This window comes from Stegastes partitus, unplaced genomic scaffold (assembly GCF_000690725.1).
Source record: "Stegastes partitus isolate 25-593 unplaced genomic scaffold, Stegastes_partitus-1.0.2 Scaffold295, whole genome shotgun sequence".
Lineage (NCBI taxonomy): Eukaryota > Metazoa > Chordata > Actinopteri > Pomacentridae > Stegastes > Stegastes partitus.
The window spans coordinates 75,788-100,106 of NW_007578026.1; the positions used below are offsets into that span (position 1 = coordinate 75,788).

Here is a 24,319-nt window from a genome sequence, read left to right on the forward strand (position 1 = left end):
GTATGATGGATGAAATGATTCAGCCAAACCGAGGGAGCTGCGGCCGCGTGGGAAACTGCGCCCCCTGATGGTCAATGTGTAGAACTACAATCAGGAGAAGGAGGGCACTACAAATCCAAACAATGAAAAAAAACATTCTAGATTGGGGGAACAAAAACACTGTATATCAGATTTTTCATTTTCCTTTAGCTAAATGATTCCAATATAAATCTCATAATGTAAATGGGGCTGTTTGTCATGGCTCTGCTGCCACTGTCTATTAAATGAATAACAATATTGAGCTGTAATTTGTATAGACCGTCAGCTATGAGGTCCAAAAGTCTTCAGACTTCTGCACAGCTCTGAGAATCTTTGATTTTTATAAAATGTTAAATCCTCCAACTATTTTTTGATACAGATAAATCAATAGCAAGGGGCCTGCGTGCTCTGTAAAAGAAAAAAAAAGAAAGAAATGACAGTTATTCTGTAGCTTTTCTCTGTTTTTGGTAAATTACAGATAATATCTAATAAAATACAGGAAAAGGGTATTAATTTAGACATGAACTGTAAAAAATAATAAGGTCAAAACTGTAGACAACATTCATATCAAAGATCTATATTTTTTTTTTTACAAATGGTAATTCATTCTTTCACGTTTGACTGCGACGTTACAAAAGTTTTACTGCATTTTTGTCAACGAAAATGCATGATCATTTTACACATATTTGATGTTAATTGAAAGAAATTATAGTAGTGTATATAACATACTGAAAATGCTAGATATGTTATATTAATTTTTAAAATGATTTTTATCTAAATATTTCTTATTTAACAGATTTTCTGTTTTGTTAAAGTATCAAGTAAAATCACAGAAAAAAGTATTAATTCACATATTGACTGGGGAAAAAAACACCAAAGCTGTAAGTAATGTTCACATCAAAATTAGTTTTATTGTATTTAAATCACCTAAAAATATCATTATTTTTCCACCGTTTTTTAAGGTATTGTTCACTGTTTCTTTATGGAAATTTACTTTATAATGTTTATTAACCTGGAGAGCAATGAAATGAATTAAATCACTATGTCTGTAGGAAAAGAAGTATCTAAGTGAAAGGTAAACGATAGCCCTTACTATATTATAGAGCTAAAAGCCAATTTCAGTTACTTTTTTTAAATTTACTGAACAATAGCACAAAAACAGAACTGAAGAAGTCTTTTCGGGTGAGAGGAACAGCATCTTCAAGAACCAAAAAAAGAAGTTCATTTGGTTGCTTTTTACTGAAGCTCTTAGGATTACCATGACCCGGATAACTGAGAATCTACACAGACATCTCAGTAACTGTGATGTACACAGTGAATGAGGTGATGTGTAATGTTGTCTCACTGTTCCTGAAGCGTTTGGCGAAGTTGACAGACATTTTAGTTGAGAGGATCACGTTGTCTGAGACGTCCATCCAGAGTAACATGCGTGAGATTGACAACAAATCATGGACTTGTGGACATTCGAGTGTCTGACTATGGCCCTAACTGACACGCCAGCATCTAACATCCAACATGCCAACAGCCTGCGGCATCGCGTCATCTGAATAAACAGATTTTTATGCTGATGACACACAGATGTACCTTCCTATGAACCTGGTATGCTGAGTTCTCTTAATGACTGCCTCTCTACTGGATGTCAAATCATTTTCGTCAGCTGAAGACAGACAAGGTTCTTGGTATTGGGTCGCAGCACATGGCAAAACAGATTCTGACTTGAACTGCTTCCCTTTTGGATCCTGCTGAGCCTGTTGTAAAGAATCTCTGTGTCCAATTTCACAGTAATCTGAGCAGTACAACGCATAGCTTGTGCAATCATGCTTTTATCATGTTAGAAATATTTCAAAAATAGCATCGATCTTAAATTTAAGAAGCACAAAGACTATTTTACATGCTTTTGTTACATCTTGGGCTTACTGCAGCAGCCTGTCCACCTCCCTGAACCAGCAGTCTCTTTATTGATTACAGACTGTACAGAAGTCAGCTGCCACGTTTTTAGCCAAAACAGTTCCAGCTTGTTTACACTGGCTCCCAGGACAAATTTAACTTATTTTCAAGGCCCTTCATGACCTCTCTCCTACTCATATTTGATGTTTTAGCACTGTATGCATTAGTACACTGTTGGAGATCCTCAGGCGGAGGACTTTTGTTTGTTCCAGGGGCCCGGCTGAAAACCAAAGAGGACAGAGCGTTTGCAGTCAGGGTCTAAAGACTCTGACCGACCTGCCCGAGGACATCAGGTCAGCTGAGCGAGTGAACTCAAGTCTCTGCTCAGAAGACACTTTCATCAAAGAGCCTTTCTGATTTTACTTGAGTTTAATGTCCTTTGAACTGTCTTTCATTTCTTTCAGTCATGTTCATGGCTTTTCTAACACTATGTTGTTTTTATGTCTTTTAAATTCTGATGATTTTATCTCATCTGTTTGCTTTACCTAAATGTATTCATGAACACAGTATTTCCTTGATCGCATATTCTGCTTTTTTAAAAACAAGAGATGGATACAAACAGGGAGGAAAAAGAAAGAAGGGAAGAGTTCAGGTTTTAATTTGTTAGCGTTAGTTTTGGGGGTAAGACTAAAAAGGAAAAATACACATTTTAAAATGACTTCAGGGCTGCAAAGTGGATCAGAGGTTAGCACCGTTGTCTCGCAGCTAGAAGGTCGCCAGTTTGCGTCCCAGTGAGGACACCCAGGATCTTTCTGTGTGGAGTTTGCATGTTCTCCCCGTGCAGCCTGAGCTCTCTCCGGGTTCTCCGGATTCCTCCCATCGTCCAAAAAAACATGTTGAGGTGAATCGAATCTAAATTGTCCGTAGGTGTGGATGTGAGTGTGCTTGGTTGTCTGTCTCTAAGTGTAGCGCTGTGATAGACTGGTGACCTGTCCAGGGTGTCCCCTGCTTTCACCCTGAGTCAGCTGGGATAGACTCCAGCCCCCCGTGATCCTAGTGAGGATTAAGCGGTGTATAGATAATGGATGGATGGATGGAAAATGATTTCAGTATGCTGGTGTTGTTGACTGTGTTACTGGCTCCAAAAAAGGACACATGTTGATAAGTGTACCTAATAGCAAATAGAAAATCAAAACATTTTTAATCTTGTCTAATGTTAACTATAAGGAAAAGCCAAATGTCCGCATTTATGATCCATTTGAAAGCACCTTGTTATGCCCTAAATATGAACATAACACACACACAACACAGCAATTAAACATTTGTGCAAAACTATTTTATTTACAAAACAAAATGGCACAACGTGACAGCAGGGCAGCCATATACATGCACAGCTCAGACAGATGTAGTGCTAGCTTCCATTTACCACCATCACAGGTAAATTTCATCCAATCAGTAAAGACCCTGGAAAAGCACTACACAGGGCCGAGGACAATTTTAAGATAAAACTACTTCAACTTATGATTACACAAGGATTTCTTTTCCCCCCAAGTTATTACACTATTTGTTCCCAGTACAATTTATTTTTAACCACAGATTTATACTCACACAGCATACAGGACGCAAACACTGGTCCCCACTGACAGGAATTTAGCTTTCAGGTCCCGTATACCCCTCTACCCCTCTTTGAGCATGATTCATTCATGACAACTCTGACCCAGGGAGAGGACTGCGCCGCCATCAGAGGCCGAAATGAAACGGCGCACCGTGAACACAGCGCAAACTTTCAACACTGCAGTTCAGTCTGAAGCAACAACGCCCTTCTCTCGTCTTTCACTCTCGAAAGGAGAACATTTCCCAGTTCCTAGACGTCTTGAATGAATCATCCACCTGCCTTCCCAGTGCTTTTACGCTTCACCCAAGCTTTTCAGCATCTGCTTAAATGTCTGCTTAGTGCATCTTAATGAATTAAAATAGAGCGCAATGAGGTTCGCCTTTGGGAGCCCTGCGTCACACATGCAGTTCCATATGACACTCTGGCCCTTACTGTGTGGTCCTTTAATACGGACACAATCAAAGTGTTAACAAAACTGAACTTGGCCTCTGGATTACTATATTCAGTCAGTCACTCAAGCATATTGACAGCATAATTTAGAATAAGGACATACAGTGAATAATACAAATCTGATGTAAAACGTTCTAAAAGGCTGACGCCTGCCCCTGTGGCAAACAAAAAGAAATATATATATATGTATATATATAGACACACACACGCACACACACACACACTTGCAGACTGAGGGATCATGACCACCGTACTTAAGCTCTCCAACCATGCGAGGTGCAGCTTCTACTGCTCGCCCCTCTCTTCAGCCAGTAAACACAGACGTATGCATTGTCCATCCGTCATACAGAAGCATCACAGACCACTCATCGCACTCACACTCGGATGTCCTGTCATTCAGTGTATCTTACATAGAAGTAAAGAAATAAAATATGAAAGGAGAGGGAAAAGTAAGAGGAGAATGACAGAAGGGCAGTCAGTTGGGAGGAGTACCAAGGGACAGAAACAAGAATAGGGGGGAGAGGAGAGACAGGGGCAGACGGGGTCGAAACAAAAATAAACAGGATTTGAAGGTATCAGCTAGCCAGTCCGCTGGGTGCTAGGTGTGGGTTCCAGTTGGGCGGGGTCCAGGCTGGTGTGGAGGGGGGCAGACGCAGGGTGGTAATGTAAAGGGTGGGAGAGGTAATGTTACAGCTCTGAGACGTTGAGTGGACAGGGTTAGGGCTGAGGGGTGCTGCAGGGGCCGTTGAGGTTGCGTACACATCAGCCTGCTAGTTTACTGGCCACCAGAGAGGGTTTCCTCTGGGGCAGGTCCTGGGGGGTGGGGATGTGGTCCCCTGTGATCTCGGCCTTCTCCGGTGCAGCTGTCGGCAACTGTTTGTTCTTTATCTTCGCTTTAGCCATGTTGTAGTCACCCGAGTCAAAGTATTTTTGCTGTAAAAAGACATAATGTTACAATTTTCAAGTGTAACAATGAGAAGAAGCAGCAGATGTCAAGAAGAAAAACATTTTGGAAAGGATTTTGTTATTTAGACGACAGAGAGAGCAAATATCACTAATTTGTGAATATGTTTTAAAAGTTGCATTGCTGAGTTTTTGACCATTAGTTGTTCTATGGAGCTGTTTTTTTTTTTTTTTATGTAGCAATCTTTATTTTGTTTGTGTCATGCATGCACCGGGACATGCATGGACACGAAGGAATAGCAATAAACTACATCGCCGTTGGCTTTGTGCTGTTTAGCTGATAAACAGTTTGAGGAAGCAACTGATGTAAAAATGTGCAAACAAAAGCAGTGAAAAGAAGACTCCATAAAAGAACATGATGCAAACACAAAAATCAATTTTGCAAATGATTTTGCACGGGAAGATATGCCCTCAACATGTTCGCTACCCATCAAGGATAAACACAAAGCACAACTGCAGTTTGTTTACATGGAAACTAGATGGAGCACCTTTATGCTATAATATTCACATTTGTTTAGCAGGCAGACATAACATAAATCAAACTAATAATTACCATCTTCATTGATTGATGAGTCATTATTTTAAAAAACAAACACTGTTATCTGCACTCATGATATCAAAAAACTCCTTCACAGGCCCATATTCAGGTTAAATTATGTTTTGACATCATATTAGGCCCCGCTGCGGTTATCAGGCTGTGCCCTACTGACACACTTAGATTAAAAAAAAGGTTAAAAACCATGAGGGCTCCAGTCACAAGTTATTAGAACCCAAGTGAAAATTCCTAACTGCCTGGTTTCTCTGGCTGAAAGTTGCAGATTTTACAACATTACAGAAAATGCTTCCACATTTGACAAGTGCCAATCAGTGCTTGTGATTTTTCCCTCATTGGGTGGCTAACAATTAGCAACAACTCTGAAAGCTAATTAAGTAATTTTATCAGCAAAAACTATACAAAAAAATACTGATTCCACCTTCTAGTGTGAACTTTTGCTGATCTTCTTCTGTAACAACAAATTAAACATATGTGACTGTCAGTTGGTCAAAACAGGCAACAGAATGTGTCACCTTGTGTTCTGAGGAAACTGTGGTGGAAATATTTTCCTGTTCTCTGATCACTCATTGACCTAATGACAGTAAACCTACAGGGCAGTGCAGTGCAACTGTGCTGATGTGACAGGACAGCACATTCAGGGATCCTGAATGTTTTGCAGACAAACACAAGAGATCACTCACCCCCTTCTGCAGGCGTTTGCGAAGCAGATCAGAGCCTCCGGGTTTATTTCCTAAATTTGGGTATCTGGCCTTCAGCTTAGCCTCCTCTGCCTTCTCAGGACTGATCACCTTGTCCTGCACCTCCTAAAAACAACAAGAGGCATTAGGCACCGAGGAATATTGCTCAAAAACCGCATACTGCACAACAACAGAGCACACCCATTCAGGTTTCACCAGGCTTCAACTTGTTTGACACAATTTGTCAGCTGATGGCTCTGCGACACACATATGTCAACACCATACAGTTAATAACGCAGACAAATGTTGAGCCTAAAACCTAAAAAATACGAATAAAATATGTGTAACAGCCCTTGACAGTCGCGATTTCAACAAGCCTGGTTAAAACACTGTCAGCAAAGGTACGTAAACATTCACCTGTCTAGGATAGTGTGAAACTAAAGGACAAAAGTGTCGCTGTTGCATATTCATATGAAGCATTAGCTTAGTGTTTGCTCGACTGCCCCCTCACACAGTAGCCACTGGGGAGCTAGCCTACACTTGTGTGGGTTGGTAGGGATTAATCATGAAGTGTGCTGTAAAAATCATTTGCTGCGTATGTTATTAATAGTTGGGAAGGCGAGCTTGGCAGCAATGTAGCAACACGGAAAAAAAGAAAAAAGAAAACCCCGCTGTGGCTTAAGTAGAATTTAAGCTAACTGAGCAGGCACCGAGCCAGAGTACAGCAATGTGTTGAGTTGAGCTAAGCTAACTTTAGCACCTGAGCTAACAGTAACCGCTGCTTTGAGAATGTCATGACAGTTAGCCCGGCTAACAGGCGAGCCGCTAACGTTAGCTAACGGTCTGACATTCACACCAACCATCCGAAACATTCACACTGTCAGCAACAGAAACGACGGCTCAGTCACTCGGTAACGCGCTGTCGTTACAATATGTGACACACAAGAGTAACTATTCAAATCGGGACTCCGTATCTGGCTTTGATTAATATGTCAACAATGACGAGCGCGGGGCGCCGAAGCTAGGCGGCATAACGTAGCGTTAGCTACAACAAAGTCACTGCTGCTGCTGCTGCCTGTGCTAAAACCGCTAAACACAGTTACCTTCTCGTCTACCGATGTCTCCTCGGCCGCCTGTGTTTCTTCGTTTTCCCCCGACATTTCTCAATGATCTCAATCAAGACAACCGCTCACTAGTTGGACGAGTGATCCACAAATCCCCTGCTCTGACTTTACCCATACAAGAGCTGCTCAGCGCTCACTCCCGCACAAGAAATACTACGTCACATGCGGAGACACCATGCGCGCTCCCCGACCGGGCACTCCTGCCGTGCACCCGCACACCGTACAGAGTCGGGATTTACATTGCGTAACATCGCGATCAGCTGTTAGACCCATGTGCTGTGTCACAAATCCAGATTTCAGGCAATAATCCGCAGATCTGGAGGACGGTGAGTGCTGCTCTGATTAACACAGCACAGATCATTTATTTTCTGCGCTTTCTCATGAATAAGACGGTAAAGCCCTCACAGTGTTGGATTTCTGGGTATGTAGCAATAACAATACCCAGGAGTGTTTTCATCTCCAGGATGTACCCCGTCTTCTCCCCAGATCAGCTGGGAGAGGATTACCAAGTGTATAGATGATGGATGGATGTGTTTCCCCACTAAAACGGTCTAAATACATTTAGCCTTTTTCATTCTAATGTCTACTGAAGATAACATGTGAAACATAAAATCACTGTTTACAGAGATCAAAATAATGTGTGAAGCACAGGGGGCTTCCTCTGTTTAAGTAGCATTCCTTTCTTAATGGCTGCTTTAACTATTTTCATCCATTTTGTTTTTGTTTTGCATCAAAATCTTGTCGTTTTTATAGATTATAGAAAGTATTTACAAAGGCACACTGGTAGCATCATCCATTCTTTTGTTTTGTATCATAATCGTACCATTTTAATCAGTTTTATAGATTTCAAAAGGTTTATAAAAGGGAACACTGGTGTGTGGACTGACAGTCTGAACAATCATTTTTGTTTACCAGATTTTTAGGTAAAAGACTATTTTTGAAATGTTACAATTTTTCAAATACCTGTATCTATGACTGTTGTATAGGTTTTATTTTTCAAATTGTGCAGTTTAGGATCAATATTCCAAATCATGTTGCTTGAAAATGATTGACGGGAACCTTTTAGTATCTTTGTTCATCACTGGAAAAGTGCGATCTACTTTTAAACTAAAATACTTTTTTAAAAAATGTCTTGCATTATTGATTTAATTCAAACTTTATAAGCATGGAATGCATTGTGATTTACTCGTAAGAGCACATTGTGGTGCATCTGAGTAAAAAAAAAAAAACATCACACTAACAGTATGCTAAAAAAAAAAAAAGGCCTGTCAGTGATGGATTTCAAATGCATGTATTTATAGTGACGTTATGAGTTGGTAACTACTGGTCAGTGATTCCTTTCATTTGCTCTTATTAGAAGTTGAGTCAATGTAAGTGAAGTTATTGTCTGTAGGTGTGACATTGCGGACATTTCGTTCAGAATACTGAGAGGTAGCTGCAGGCAGAGCAGGAAACACAGAAGAGAAATGAAAACCACAAAGACACAGAGCAGATTTTCAAGATTGCTTTAGAAGATATATAGATATATTTTTTTTCAGATTTGAATATTAATGTCAAAAATACATACTATGATATACAGTTTGCACTACATCATCTTAGCATGACAGACGTCACAAGTAGTAACTGAAATATTAATTTAAATATTAAATAAACTGATGGTAAGTAAACTGAAAGTGAATGTGTAAACACTAAACTAAGGTTACTCTTTCTATTGCAACACTTCCAATAAAGTGGTTTTGTAACAGTACAAAAGTATTAGAATATGACTATTTTCTGTTTCATTTCCAGTTATAATGAGAAAAAAAAATCCACAGTGCACTTCTGATGTTCGGTTGTGATGTTTTTAGGTGAATCTGTCTTGATTGCTTGTTCGACTTCTTTAGTGGTCCATGGGAAGTGTTGCACCACAGTCTGCCGCCTGGTTCCTCTTCCATGTGCGCTCCCTCTCCTCCGAGCTCAGGAATCACAGGGTCACAGCTGAGTTTACTTTCAGCAGAGTCAATCTAAACTTCAAGGATTTAAAAATCGGAATCTTTGACCACTGAACGGGCCTTGTATTCAATTAGAAAGAAATTCATTGAGATTTAACACATAAGAGTCCAATTCATATTCTGATTCGCATCAACAGTAAAATAGCCTTGTTTGTTGGCTTTAATTTCAAGTGTCTAACCGCTTCTGTGGACAATCACTGGTCTCTACTCTCCTGCCAGACGCTGGAGGGGATACACACAACAGCAGGAAAAAGAATTAGCTATCAAATCTGGTAAGAACACCTTGACCAAGAGTACAAGATCGAAAACCCACTTTCTGACCGTAACCTTTGACCCAACCTGTCTGTTGCAAGTTGTGCACTTAACAGAGAACAAGGTTGATTTCTGAAGAGTCTCTGACGCTCTTAGCCCCCCCAACTCCCACCCCCCTGTCAGTTTTGGGTGACAGAAGGCATGAAATGTACGTTTCTGGACACAGGCCAGAAGAGGCTTGTTGACTGCGGTCCTCGTCTCTTTTCAAATAGCAGCCCTGGGATAACGGGCTGAATAAGAGTCTATCGCTGGCATCAGGGTGTGACTGAAGCTTCAGTGGTGGCCTGCCAGGTGGAGGAGGGAGGGCATCAGGCCTCAGCAGCGGGGAGAGAAGGGCGGGTCAATGGGGGACTCTGTGAAGGACTGGAGCTCATAGGCAGCACCGCTGTCCACCTCCATGGACTTCCTGGAAAACAGCAGACGGATGTCCCTGTGGAGGTAGATCTTCCCAGACTTGGAGCTCTGGAACCTGATGGGGATGGTAGAGAGAGAGAGACAGAGAGAGAAAACAGACAGTGAGGATGAGTACAGCAGAAGAAACTTCACCTCTGCTGGATAATATTCTACTTTCAGTGTGTGCAGAGAAAAATAACAGCCAGCCGACCTCAGATGAACGAGGTAGCGCAAGGTGCGTCCCTGGCCCAGGGAGAGGGGCTTCCTGCTGGTCTGATTGTTTGGGTCACGGCGGACGGGAACAGAGAAGGTCCTCTGGCGTAGGAAGGTCTGGTGTCCAGCTGGCATGGCTCGTAGGTCGTACATCACAACAAACATCTTTACCACCGTCTTGTTAGGGTTGAATAAGGTCTGAGGGGTTCAACCAGAGAGCGTTAATTTCTCACCCGCTGTGGCCTGATTTCACTGAACTATAAAGATGCACAAAATGAACACTATATTGTATATATATAGAGAATATATAGAATATTGTAAACAGAGTATAAAACGTATAATGCCTTTTGAAATGCAGAAATACAAGCACCATAAATGGATAAAAACAAGGCCATGTATCCGTATTTCACATGATGACATTTCCTTTACAACCACTAGGAGTCTCCCTTTCCTTCTGATACTTGGTGTAATCTCCTCTTTGTTCTCAGCTGTGTGCACTGTGATGCAGATATTTTACAGACAAATATTCTTCACATTTTTACAACTGTGAACAAAAAAAAATCCTCACCACTTGAATGGTTCCTGATGGAGGTACACGGTAGCCCCTTTTTCCCAGGGACTCCAGGTTTATCACACCCTATAAAAAAAGACAATCACAGTCAGAAGCAGGCGCATCAAAGTAAAACACGGGAGCTCACACACATTGTGTACAGACTGTTTCTTCTGTAGGCTCAGCCATGCAGGCTAAAAAAGAAGAAAAAAGATAAATTATTCAGTGGCTGAAAAACGCGATCTCACCATATATGGTGAGGGAGCGTTGTCATCGGAGACACTATAGAACGACACGTCCACGGGTAAGGTAAGGTGACTGGGGCAGAAGGATCCGCTGGCTCCAACCTCAGCTGTGAAACCCTCCACCGTCCCCAAAGGCTCCAGGCGGTAGTTCAGCACACACTCCTAATGAAACAGAGTTCAGCTTTAAAGATCTGTTGCTTATTTTCCCTCACAGCCTCACACACATAGTTTGCACTTTGATTTTTCCATCAATTCCTCCTTTAAGCAAAGTTATGAGTAATCTTTGGAAAAATGAAAACAAAACAAACTAGCAGTGAAAATCTACAAGCTGCTGCATGATGGTAACTTAAAGAAGTGCAGCAGCCAAATGAATTCCCAATGAGACTGGAATCATTAAAGGATACAAAATGGTGAATGTGACCTATTGTTCAAAATGATGACCGAAGAAGAAGAAGATTCTGTGTGTGTTGTACCTCAAAGTTTCCCAGCAGACTGAGACTGGCAGGTGGAGCACTGGCACTGAACAGCTGCTGAGACTCATCCGTGTATCCGTCTCTCTTTGGACACACCCTGAAGGGTTAAAACACACACAACTTGTTTTTAAATGTGTGATGTAAGAGCGGCTTAAGGTGTTTACAAGACAAAAATCCCAGGTATGCCTGAATAGGCGTGCGGTCCAGATGAGATGAAATGATCTCAGACTGATTATATTTGTGTGTAAACACGCTGTCAGTTATCTTGAAATGTTTGTTACTTTGACAACTTAATTCACTGGAAGAGCAGATGGAAATACTACCATTTGCATGTACTGGTCACACAATCTTGAGTCACGTGTTATATTTAGCCAAGAAAACGTTTTGGACTTCAAAAAAAAAAAAAATCATATCTAAAGGTTTGACAGTGGTTTTTGCCAGCCACAGCCAAACTGACCACAATCTATCTAGAGACTGAAATGAACTTTCAACCCAGAATGCCAAACTCTTCAAACATCTGCTTTATAAAAAGCAGCACTGAGCTTCCACCCACACTGGCTGTGTGTAGGCAGAGCCATGAATCTCTGTGTATAGAAAGCCAGTTCAGTTCTGTCTGCCATTTTGAGTTGAATATGTGTGATTCTAGATGCAGTCACAGTACAGCAGAGCTTCAGCAGGTGGCAGCGTGAGCAGAAAAGTCCTAACCTTACCACTGAGAATGCTGTTATTGTTTCGTCTCCGAACATGCAGACATCCCTCCTTTATGCTACTGTTCATCCAAGGCTTTTGTTTCAAGAGCCTGGATGTGGCAAACTGCAGCTCTTTAATATAGATCCTTCATAAAATTGGCAGTAAACCAATCAAGTACTGAGAGTAAAGTTTCCCCTGCTTGTTACACAATAAAAGCTGAAATGCTACAAAGTGAGAAAAACAAGTAGGTTTTTAAAGTTATGATGAAAAGTATGAGTAACTAGATCCAGATGGTACTACAATCAACAGTTGATGTGGGAGGTAACTGTAAAACAATAGAAAAAAATCTTTGTCCTGTAACTGTGACTTAGACTGCATTAATCCAGTCAAAGTACCCGACGTTCACTTTGTAGGAAAAGTAAGACAGAGATTTGTAACTACAGTAAGAGAAAATGCGCACCTTTTCCCAGAAGCCCAAGGCAAACCCTTACAGCCAGCCAGAGAGGTGTCTAGGTCGAAGTAGCCTGTTTGATTTTTCCTCTGAGGAACCTGCAGCAGACACAAAGGACGTGATTAACACAGAGCACTCATCATTTATCTTCGGTCTGAGCGTGTAAGGTATCCAATGAATGTTTTTTTACATTTCAAAATGAAAGTTTTCACCTCATAGAAGAGAAATTTCAAAGTATGTACTCAGTAATTAGGTGAGTTTTCAATGACGGTTAAACAAACTCATTCTCAACATCAACTACTAAAATATATTCTCAAAATTTAACGGTGAATTTGAAATGTCAACATACTATATTGCTACATGTTGTATCATGACGTATGTGTGAGCTTATGTGTTCAGAGTTTCTATGAGTGTGTGCGTGTGTTTGTGTTCAGGTCAGTTTTTTTGTATGTGTGAGTGATCAGACTGGAAACTGTGGTGATGAGACTTAACATGGCTGATGAGGCGCGGGTCACTCACACGCCTTACCTCCTGCTATGTGTGCTCCTGTGTGTACATTAACTCTGGATAACTACTCAGTAGCCCAGCAGCCATAAAAGAAAACAGCTGCCAGATATTTCAAAGTCTCTAAATGATAAACATTCACAGAATCACAGTACTTTCACCGGTGAAAGTGCTGTGAGTAATGCTACAGATGGCCTGGAATACAGGGTAGTGAGTGTGGTGTTATGACAAACACAACTGCATGGACACCGACAGTGACTACTAATCACGACTAAGTCATTAGGCATTCGCCTGCGCCTGTAAGCCTGTATGTGACTGAAGTGTCGTCTCGACAAATGTTCACATTACAAGTGGGGAATGACACAAAGTTTTATTGTGTAGATGTAGCTGCAGTGTGTGAGTGTGTTTTTCTCACAGGGCTGGAGAGCAGAGGCAGGCCAGTGCAGGGGTGGAAGGCCTTGGTCGCTGTGGCGTCTAATGAGTGGCGATTCTGTTTCTTCCAGCTGTTGCAGGGACGCAGTGGGGAGGGGCTGTGAGCTCGCTGGAGCACAGAGACAGAGAGAGATTAAGACAGCTTGCAAATGAACTGAAATTATCTGCATTTATCAAGCCACGCTTCTCCCAAGACAAGACAATATAAATCAGGAGGCTCTTTCCTGTATGGATGCTAAATTTAAAGAATGCCTAATGCCTATTTAGTAATTTGTGAGATTAAAGAAAGAGTAGGAACAGGAATAGATTTGCTGAGAGTGAGAAGATCAATATTGTTTTGATGACTGCATGGCAAACACTAAGCTATCCCCAGTTAAACTGGCATAAAGACTAGGAACAGGGGCTTTGCAAGTCCACCTTTTTTCAGATTTTTTTAATATGTACATACCGAACTAAAGTGCAAAAGCTACAAATGTCAATGGACAAACAAAGCTAATTAAAAAAAAAAAGAAGACCCTTACGAGGACAGTAGGGGATGGAGTCATGTCTGGACTGGATGTGCCGGAGCATCCAGACTGCGAGGGTGCCTGGTTCTCGTCCTGGAGGGCAGAGGCCTGGGCTGGTGCACAGTTGTGCATCTGCATCTGGGACCGAGACTGAGGCTGAGGCTTGCTGTGGTCGTGGCTTCTGATACAGTTCGTGGCTGGGCTGGCATCACTATAAACCCAGCTAAAAATCTGGGCATTCCTTGGACTGTTCTCAAGGACAGGGGAGGCAGAGGGGCTTTCATGGCTGCTGGGTGTCCTGACTCTGAGCTTTTCCTGGGGGGAAGTTCGTAAACGCTGGCCAGCCTGGGCAAAGGACTGGCCTCTCAATGAGGATTCTTCAAGTGTAAACTGAGCACCATTTTGGGCCCGGGGAGAATGGCATTCGGTCCCCGGATCGACTTGGGGCTTGTCTGTGCAAACGGGCATGTGTGTGGCAGCGGTGTGCGTGCTGCCTCTGTGAGGTTCATGGCTGGGTATGTGGCCGTTAGTGTAGCCGTTGGTGGCAGTGTGTGAGGCTTGTGGGACGTGCGTGGTGTGCGAGTACGTGCGGACCGTGTGTGTGACTGTTGTTGTGTGCGTGTGGTGCAGAGGGCTGCCATTTCTGCTGTGCCTGGGGGACAGAGAGGGGACAGACAGTCTCTCCTGGATGAGTCTAGTGATGTCTTGCACTGCCTGGGCGATGAGGGAGCTGTCTCTCTCCCTCTCCCTGTCTTTCTCCTTCTCTCTGTCTCGCTCCTTCTCTCCATTCCTCTCCTCATCTTTGTCTCTCGTCTCAGTCATTTTCAGCTTCCTGCAGGCTGCAGGTTTAGGGGAGGAGCTTTCCCGTTTGCCGAAAGAAGTGTCAGTCATGGGTGTGTTGAACGGGGTGGGCCACACGCGTCCCACGGACTCATAGGGTGGTACCTCAGGCTCTTTGGTCTTACTGGCAGTTATGTCGTCATGGTTACTGCCCCACATGGCTTTGGGAGGGTTGTCAGATGCAAAAAGGCCGGGAGGGAGTGGTGGCGCTGTGGGGTCACAGAAGTTAAGCCTTTGTGCAATGCGGGCAATAACTTCCTGTCTCTCCTGCAGCAAGGAGCCAATCAGGGGGTTTGTCTCGGATGCTGAAGGCCTCGGGGAGGGGCAACGAGGTGGCTCGGCCAAGGAGAAATTCTTAAAAGCTCTCAAAGGCTCAGGGATGGGACCCTTTGACCTCTCACTGCTGTTGGTACCAGAACCATAGTCCTCTACTTGTGTGGGGTCAGATGAACCATTGAGGGTTGAGTACAGCCACTTCCCTGCTTTACTTGTAGGGAGTGGGGAGGGGGAGTGGGATCGGGAGGGCGTGGGGGAGTGAGAAGGCCGGTGGAACAGCGGCGAGCCCTGACGCTGGGGGATGTTGACCTGCGGAAGCTCTCCGTTCTGATAGGTGTGGTTTTCAGCAGGCTCCTGGCTCTTCTTGCTGAAGGGATGTTGCACAGCGGTGTGAGGAAGGCTGTTAATGGGGATGCTGTTGATGGGAAGATTAGGAATGGGTAAGCCGTTGAGGAGAAGGCCAGACATGGAGTTGGAGCTCTTGCTGTACATGTTGGAGTTGTGAAGGAGGTTGTCTTTGCTGGGGTCCTGGCTCTTTTTGAGGGTGGGCAGGCCACCATGGCTGTTGAGGTTTGGGCTGAGGCTGGGAGTCTTGCTGTAAAGCGGAGGAAGGCCGGTGTGGATGCTGCAGGCCAGGGTGGGGTAGGTGGGTTGTCGGGGGAGCGACTGGACACGAACCTGCAGCGCGATGCTCTGGGATACATTGGGGACAGGGAAAATGTGCTCTGAAGGCGGCTGGGAAAACTGCCACACCAAGTCCTCATCAGCAGCACTGATCCTGTTGGACAGAGAGTGAGATTCAGTAAACAGGATTTACACCCGTTTATAACATTGAAATAAACAGAACTTTAGCAAGTTTTCTGTAGCTTTAACACTCTAGTCTGACAGCCTGACTGAGAAACCTTCAGCCCACCACTGTCCAAGTCTTCACTTAGCGCTACGTCTGACCTGTACAGGATGTTTCTGGGGACGATGCCATGGGAGGCGCTGAGCCAGGCGCTGAGCTGGGAGAAGAAGACGTAGGAGCGAACAGCCAACAGCAGGGTCTTCTCCTCAATGAAACGGTCGCCGCTTCTATTAAAAACACAGTTAAAAAGCGGTGGAAGTGTGCCAGTGTGTCAGGTTAATGAGAAAACGGTAAAGGGATGTGTGTGCGTGTGTTTTTCAAACATAAAGCGTTCCCTGTTCATACACATGTGAGTAGGAAAGTGGGCCGATCTGCAAGGCTAATTAACCCCCTGAGTGCCAAGCCAATTATCTGGATCTTTACATTTTGTTATCACGTTTTTCTATGTTAGGGCCTGTATTTTTGTGCACTATTTCAGGTTTTTCTTCTTTTATAGCTTTTTACCTTCAGTATTTACCTTTTGCGGTAGATTTCTCTATGATCAATAGACCTAGTGGGAGATAAAACTCAAGTACCTCCACTGCAATGGAATTTTTTACATTTACAAAAACATACATTATAACAATTTGCAAAAATGTTTCCTTACTATAACTTGCTATAAATTAAAATTATTCAAATATCTAATTAGGTAATAGCAATTCGACAGGCCTTGTGAAGGTTCATACATTTTTGGGCCCTATATAAATGAATTATGAATATAGTCTTTGTTGCATGGGCTTAGTTTGGACTGCTGGCCATTAGATTTGTTTTTCAAATCACATCTTTAGGACAGGCTGTGATTGTCGAGATGTAACCAAGCTATCTGCATGGGTTGCTGTGGCTGCGGTGGAAGCCTCTCCCCAAAGTGTCAGCAGACAGACAGATTGTTGTTGTCCATGTTGTGCACTCTGCTAGTAGCAGCAAGAATTTTGCTCAGCATTTCTGTCACTCTGGATTTAACGTGGTGGTTTTGTGTTGCATTGCGTGTGATGCAAAAGACGCTTTGAAATCCCATTTAGGCTGAAACGCCGTCAGGACTGAGACGCAGCGGTAGAAATGTGACTTGAATTGAATTTCAAACCATGTCCAAATGTGGTTCGGATATAGGTTGTAAAAAAAAAACAAAAAAAAAAAAAACATGTTTTTTTTTTTTGCTGTCCAGAATTTCTAAAATCAACCTGGATACAATCTAAATAGTGGAATTGGGCTGGCAACCTCAACAAGACCTTAGACGCAGGTATAACATTGTAGTGAGAAACAAGGTCTGTACATGGCTACGCGATAAAACACAGCACAGTAACTTCGTAATTCAGTTTTTTTTAACTCAAGTTTTTTTCTTGAATTTCTTTTCCCATTTCCTTTTCAGATCCTTTAAGTGTATTATTAAATTTTGACATAAAAGAAGGAGGAATACATTGCTGTTGACGCTGAACCAACATGCTGTCAGACTTCAACTGTTACCAAACTGGCCCATGATCACGCTGTGCTACGTGTGTGCTGCTGAAACCTGTACAAGCTCATACATGTATTCATTTTAGCAAACCTTAAGGCACTCGACACAACGTATATATGGAAGTATTTTTCACATCTACATTCATGTCTTTTTTGTGCTTCTTTTTATTTCACAACTCTGTGTTTCTTCAGTATATGACTCAGATACTGTAAATTGCATGTGTTTCTATTTCAGCTAGTACTTCTCTTATTTGTATTCTGTTTTCGGTTTGACTGAGACAGCTGTGCAAGAATGAAATAACTCTTGTACTCTTTACCTTTGCAAATGGGAAATAAGGTTACTTAATCTTGAGCAACTCTAGGAGATGTTTGTAGGGATAAAATTTGCCTGCTGAAGGAGTTCTTTGCGCTTAAAATTATATTGCATGAACAAAACAGAATGTCAAAGCAAGCAGAGTATGTGAAAGCACGAGTTGTGCAAGCAATAAAAATAACCAAGAAATGGATGAAGGGAGAAGGCAGGAACCTTGGAAATATAATGTACTGTGTGTCTCTTCTCTTTGTGTTTGTGAGCGCCGTCTTGTTCATATGAAAAACACTGTCTCAGTATTTTATGAAAACAGACAGGAGTCTACTTTTCTAGCATCGTCCATGTTTAAGACAGTATATATATGTGTGTGTGTGTGTGTGTGTGTGTGTGTGTGTGTGTGTGTGTGTGTGTGCTTGTGTGTCCCTTACTGTCTTGGAACTGGCTGCAGGGTCCATCTCTCCAGCAGCAGAGCATCTTGTTTGATGACCGGGTCGCTGATGGGGTCACTCGGGGGGCACTCGTCGCCATAGCAACAGTCTGGCAAGAGCATGACCTCGATCATGATGGGGATGCTGTTCCTCCAAAGCAGGATCACCTCAGAACGGGTTCGCCTCGCCTGCCGACACTGGACACGCACACACACAGCCGCAGACAAAGGTGGAAGGTTAGTGCTCATTAGTGAATGTCAACATGGGGTTCCTGAAACTTAGGGGCAAAGCAGATGGGACCCAAAGGAGCCCCTCTTAGAGCTAAGTGAATTCCCTGCAAATTCATTCAGATCACATCGGAGTTCAAACAAGGTTTACTGTGCATTTCCTTTTTGCATTTCTATTCCAGTGACAGAGGGATATAGTGCACACTCAGCTTATTAGGTACACCTTACTGAAATTAAATCTGTCTCTGTTACAATCCTGCAATTAATCATTACTACAAAAAGGTTACAAAATAAAGAGTTTGTTGGAACTGTCGTAGAAAGCTGCTGTAATCTAGTGATTCGATCACTAAAAGTTGATTGTTGAGTTTCTGTTGTGCTGGGAAAACGACAGTATCTTTTTAAAATTAATTATCACGGTCATTCAGAACAAAGATGTTCAGTGTGGAACCAGTTTGAACAGCCAGTCTTACTTAACGCTTATGATTTGAGTTACATAAATGCAGCAGCAACAACCTCTCAAAGTGAAGAGCTACTGTCTTCTTTTACATTAAAAAAAAAAAAAAAAAAAACATATGAGAGGCTGTGAACATAAATGTATGTTCAAGTCTCCTACCTGGGGCAGTTTGTCGCTGCACTCATGCTTGTGAAGAGGCGGCATGGCTGACTGGGCTGGCGGACAGTGCAGCCCCTCAGTCCTGCCCTTCACGGAATACTCTGGTGTCCTTCCCTCTGTGATGAGCAAGGTCAGGAACACCAGGAACTCCTCAGCATCGTACTCGAAAAACTCCTCTGTGGCATCTAGACAACACAGAGAAACAGAGGGTCAGCATATTCTTCAACATCACTTCACATTAAAACAGCAAACAAGGAACTGGTTGGACCAAAGTTAAATGACTTATCTGCCTATTCTTGGACTGATACTGGGACAATAAAAATACCCAAACAAGAGCAGAAAGTCACATGTATTGCCATGATGCATGACTGATTATCTTTGTTTAGGTTTTTGCTTAAGTGGATAAGGCTATTTAACTTCAGCTGGAAAGGCTTGTTTAGAGAAGGGGTGTGGGGGAAGGCGGCGGATGACACAACTTTTCCAGTTTGGCTGCTTCAAAGGAATATATTTAGACCTTCCATGTCAGCTGAGCTGAGGGGTGAAGCCACACACTGACTGCTCCTTCTCTATTACAGTACACACAAACATAGGCAGCGCTGACGGTGACATTATTAACACTCATTGGCAAAACATTTACATTCAAAAACTCAATCAGATACACGAGAAAAGTACAGGGCTGAAATAATTGAGTGTGTGCTGCACCACTCTGTGCCTCACAAGTTTTGCCAGGGTAGTGTGGGTGGGGCTGGCAGGACAGAGTAGGGCTGAATCAACCTTTCACTGTTTTGGAATAGGCTATTCCCCTCTGACTCTGTTCAAATTAACAGTTGTATAGCCACACAAAGGCTCCTGACAAGGAATAATCAGCTGGCTGTCACATTTAAATTATAGCTCATGCTGAGCCCCTCTGTTGTCCATTATTATTCACAGCAGCTGAATCTATAGGCGGCTTTAAGATGGGGGCTGTTATGTATTTGGTTACCAATCAAATGTTGCTTAATTGTAGGTTTGCCTCTTGCCACAACAAAATGAACAAAAACCTGCCGTTTGGGTTATAATTGAAGCTTAGATCTTAAGTTATTTTTAGCAGACACTTGAAGAGCCTGTCTTAGCTCTATATCGCCTGCACTCCTCCAGAGAAAACTCCCAGAATCCCTCAGGAGGTCAGCTGATACACAGCAGCACAAAGAATTACAGCTTTCTTTCTTCACAGCGCACTGACATACAGAAGCTGGCTGCTTGTAAACTCGGAAGTTCTACATATCGGAATCAGAGTCAAACTAAATGGAAGTCCAATTTAGGTGGAAATTTCTATTTTTTTCTTAATTTTTTTTCTTACTCTAACAACATCACAACCTCATAAGGATAGAAGTACAGATACGCAAACACACAACCTGTCCTCCTCCCACCAGAGCAGGACTGGCTAGAACAGAGTCCTTCTCAGCTGGCTCTGCAGAAGTGCGAGCTACGAGCTGCTGCTGTATGTATGTGTGGGTACGCATCGTAGTCAGCCAGCCAGTCACGCACATTCCTCCCAGGGAACTCCTCCTACATGCCTCTGAGCTGCTGCTGCACGTGGAGAGAGACGCAGTCCAACACAAAACATGAGGAGGGAGGGACGGGAGGAGGGGGTCTGTTAGCCAGCTGTAGGCTGAATAAGCGCAGGATGAAAGAGATGGAGAGGGAGGCTATATTCAGAGACAATCTCCTTTTCTTTATGGGCTGGGATCGGAAAGACTCGAACAAAGGGATCAAGAGACCAACAGTGGGGGAGAAAAGGAGAGCAAGAGACAGAAGAGAGGGAGTAATATATGACAACGGTCAACATTCAAGGTCACAGTCCATCACCTTTGCATGATGGTTGGCTTGAAAGCACTGGATATAGTGGGTACTGACTGGCTGATCTGATGCTAAGGTTTAATAATCCCAGTCTGGACTGGACAAAAGGTTCCACTTCCTGCTGCTTTTGGGACTTGGGCTAAAAGGTGACAATATGTGATGGAGGCCAGGAGCAAAAGAGAAAGGAAGCATGGATGGATGAAGCCAGGAAGGTAAAAGAGTGATTAAGGAAGCAGAGGAAAACAGCCTCTGAGGAGGGAGGAAGGTAGCACTTAAACTACTTATTTGCCTGCCTATACCCCCCTTGAAAACACACACACACACAAGCACACACAGCGCCCCAATTCATGTGTGCACAGTGGGTGTCAGATTGCTGCTTTCTACGAAAACCAAGCCCAGGAACATTGACCCTTAGAACACACATGGCAAAAACACACATGAACACCATGGCACAAAGCAACACACACACACATCCCTACACACACACACGCACACACACAGTGCAGGACAAAGGACTAGTGATGGAGGCTTTGGTTCAAGGGGCCCTGCCTGCGTTTGCTAAGATGAGAGCTGTCATTCATTAGGGCGTAGTGCCTGAATAGAACATTCCTACGAAGCCTACACATACACACACACACGCACCAGCACAAAGACACACATCTTAAATGGAAATTGGGAGGTGATCGGGATAAAGAACAAGACAAAAAAATGGCAGATGTAGTGATCCTTTGCACAGATGCTGTGTCCAGAGCTCAAACCTTGTTGTGTACTTTTTCAGCAACTTTCAACCATCAAAACAAAATATATGATTGTAATACATCGTTGATGTTTTAGCCTGATGATGGATGCCGGAGGCAGAGCTTCTTCCTCTGCAGCATTTTTAATCCTGCTTTTGGTAGAACTGGTTAATATCTTTTGGGAATTTATGTAACAATCGGCATTGTTTACCAATCATTAAGCCTCCAAGCTTGGTTCAATGTTCAATCCTGCCTTTTCCTTCCTGTCCTCTTCCTCTCTTTCCAACTGGACCGTGACCAATTCATTCCTATCTCTTCATCTTTTTAAAATGTTAGTTCTGAAATATAAATATGTGCTTCTCTCTTTCTTCAATTTGTTTGCGAGCTCTCTATGTGTGTACATGATGTCATTTAGTGGTTTTTCAAAACTTCACTGGTGCCCCTTGCACTTAGTGACAGAACTACCATAGCAACTACTAGCACCGCTCAAGAAATGCAAACAAAAAACACTTCAATGAGGAAAACATAATCAGGTTTAGGTCCAGTGTGTAAATAAGAAGCTTTGCCGATACTGAGCAGCGCTGTACGGGTCCAAACCCAGATACACAAACACACAATGGAAACCTGTTATTCTCTTTTCCATGTGCATGTGATCTCAGCTCCATCTTCTGATAATGTGTGATGTAAATTATGTAACAGGTCGGATTAAGATTCAGGGGTCTTATTATTAGACCTGTGACCGCCTGCCACCAAGTGCAGCTGGAGTCCCGCCTACAGATCAGCTGGTTCAGCACACACACACACACACACACACACCTCTCAGCTGTCTCCATGTCCTTGGGCCAACAGATCAGTATAGTCATGTGGGATGGAAAAAGGCCTCCAGGACAAGAGCAGAGGGGTCAACCTCAATAGCCAACATGGTCTTCGGAGTAAACACACCAAAATACACACTGACACACACTTTGGTATGATTCATCATTACCTAAGACCTGTCCGAGAGGCAAATAGAAAAGTCAAACACGTCAGTGCATCGGCAAACTGTTGTATGACTCGTGCATGTGTTGCATCTCTAATCATATTCCTGTACACTTGTACTTGGGGTGTGAGAGTGATTATGAAGCTCGCAATTTGAATACACGTAGCTGGGATCAATTTTTACATTTTGTACGCAGCAGTGTTGCTGTATTAACAGAGAGACAGATGGGAAGACAGAGGGAGAGAGAGAGAAACACACAAAGTAAGGGACGCGCACACACACACACACACACACACACACACTTTCAGATAAGATGACCCATTAATCCTTGCACTGTGGCCACACAATCACTGCGTGGTTGGCCCTCTTTCTATGGCAAAAGCGGCTCGGCTCTCTTCACATACGAACAAATGTTCACACACATACACTCACAGCTAATTTGAATGCGGACTAAGTACCCATATGGCCACCACTCCCATCCTCCTCTGCTCAGCCAGTGCTGCACTCTGTATGTGATATTTGTACACGACCGTGTTTAATAAGTAATGATTATTTTCATTAGGAATTAATCTGCATCCATCTGTTAATTGTTTAGTCTACAAAATGCCAGGGAATGGTTTCCACAGATCACTGTGACATCTTGAAATGTCTTCTTTTTGTCTGAACAACAGTCCAGAATCCACAGATATTCAGTTTACTCTGCTGTGTTCCAAAGAAAAGCGTCCAATCCTCATGTTTGAGAAGCAAGAAACAGCAACAATGTGAAGTTTTTGCCCCCAAAATGACTAAACTGATTATTTAATTAGCAAAAGTCTCAGTGGGTACACAACCCTGATATGTTCACTTACAGCTGGACTACTGGTGCTCAAAGACAGGATGTTTCACACACAGAAAATGTGATAATATATTGCAGTCCAGCAACCAGAGAGAGATGACAGAAAGAGAGAGACAGAAGGTCCGCAGAGATACTGGAAGAGACAGACGTGCAGTCTAAAGGGCAGATAGGAAACATGCACAGATAGTTGAGAAGGCAGACAGGAAGTCATTTCAACCATGTTTCCACTGAACTGTCTGCCAAGCAAATTTCATGCAATCATGTGAAACCTTGTAATAAAGCAAATTATGTGTCATTTCTATCAGCTGAGTTCCTGTTTAAAAAACTAGCGTCCGTTAAGAAAAAGCAAGTTTTTTTCTGTTCTGGGGAGTCTTAAAGATGAAAACTGGAAAATATAAACCGGTCTTGCTTTTGCATGAAATATCCAGGTCGAACATTAAAACCAACTTAAGAAAAATTAACCATTTTTAAAAATAGCTAGAGTAGAGCATTGGCATCTGCTTTGTTCCACTTCAAATGCCCAGACAGGCTGTGAAAGTAATGAATAACTCTGTCCACAGCGACTGGTGAGGTTCCCCTGAGCAAGACACTAAAGCTCTAACTGCTCTCATGGGGCTGAGTCAATTTTCTCGAGATGAATAAATAATAAAACTTAGAGAACAAAGATTTGTACGCCCGGACCAATTTCTTGAGAAAAGCAGGGCAGCAAAGACACAAGAGGATATTTGTCATTTCTTAAAATGCTCATTTGGTCTTGGTATTTAAAATCTTTTAAGGGTTTAAGTTGATATGTGTAAGGCATTTGATTTTTTAGGGGGACCTGCAGACTCTAGATAACCAGCCAGCT

The 24,319-nt window shown here is 42.8% G+C and overlaps 2 protein-coding genes across 2 annotated transcripts in view; both read right to left on the minus strand.

Moving 5' to 3' along the window:
- Positions 1–3,219: 3,219 nt before the first annotated feature.
- Positions 3,220–7,457, minus strand: LOC103358163 (cAMP-regulated phosphoprotein 19-A). Its single transcript, XM_008283017.1, has 3 exons — positions 7,270–7,457; positions 6,170–6,292; positions 3,220–4,903 (listed from the first exon to the last, which is right to left on the minus strand). The coding sequence occupies exons 1-3, from the start codon at positions 7,324–7,326 to the stop codon at positions 4,733–4,735; spliced, it is 351 nt and encodes a 116-aa protein (XP_008281239.1). The 5' UTR covers positions 7,327–7,457; the 3' UTR covers positions 3,220–4,732.
- Positions 7,458–8,779: 1,322 nt separating this feature from the next.
- The window catches only part of atosa (atos homolog A), a 30,819-nt gene continuing 15,279 nt past the window's right edge, over positions 8,780–24,319 (minus strand). Inside the window, exons 2-12 of the mRNA XM_008283018.1 lie at positions 19,083–19,267; positions 18,243–18,439; positions 16,115–16,240; positions 14,066–15,944; positions 13,528–13,653; positions 12,618–12,706; positions 11,468–11,564; positions 10,998–11,156; positions 10,768–10,836; positions 10,198–10,397; positions 8,780–10,062 (exon numbers count right to left, since the gene is read on the minus strand). Coding sequence (XP_008281240.1) covers positions 9,909–10,062; positions 10,198–10,397; positions 10,768–10,836; positions 10,998–11,156; positions 11,468–11,564; positions 12,618–12,706; positions 13,528–13,653; positions 14,066–15,944; positions 16,115–16,240; positions 18,243–18,439; positions 19,083–19,267 — 3,281 coding nt within the window. The 3' untranslated portion in view covers positions 8,780–9,908. The remainder of the gene's footprint in view (positions 10,063–10,197; positions 10,398–10,767; positions 10,837–10,997; positions 11,157–11,467; positions 11,565–12,617; positions 12,707–13,527; positions 13,654–14,065; positions 15,945–16,114; positions 16,241–18,242; positions 18,440–19,082; positions 19,268–24,319) is intronic.

Bases quoted from the DNA above. Each gene is read 5' to 3' on its own strand.
- LOC103358163 (XM_008283017.1), bottom strand. From the start codon at position 7,326: ATGTCGGGGGAAAACGAAGAAACACAGGCGGCCGAGGAGACATCGGTA. The intron at 6,293-7,269 runs GTAACTGTGTTT...TGTTGTTTTTAG, and splicing joins AGACATCGGTAGACGAGAAG to GAGGTGCAGGACAAGGTGAT. The intron at 4,904-6,169 runs GTGAGTGATCTC...GTCTTTTTACAG, and splicing joins GCAAACGCCTGCAGAAGGGG to CAAAAATACTTTGACTCGGG.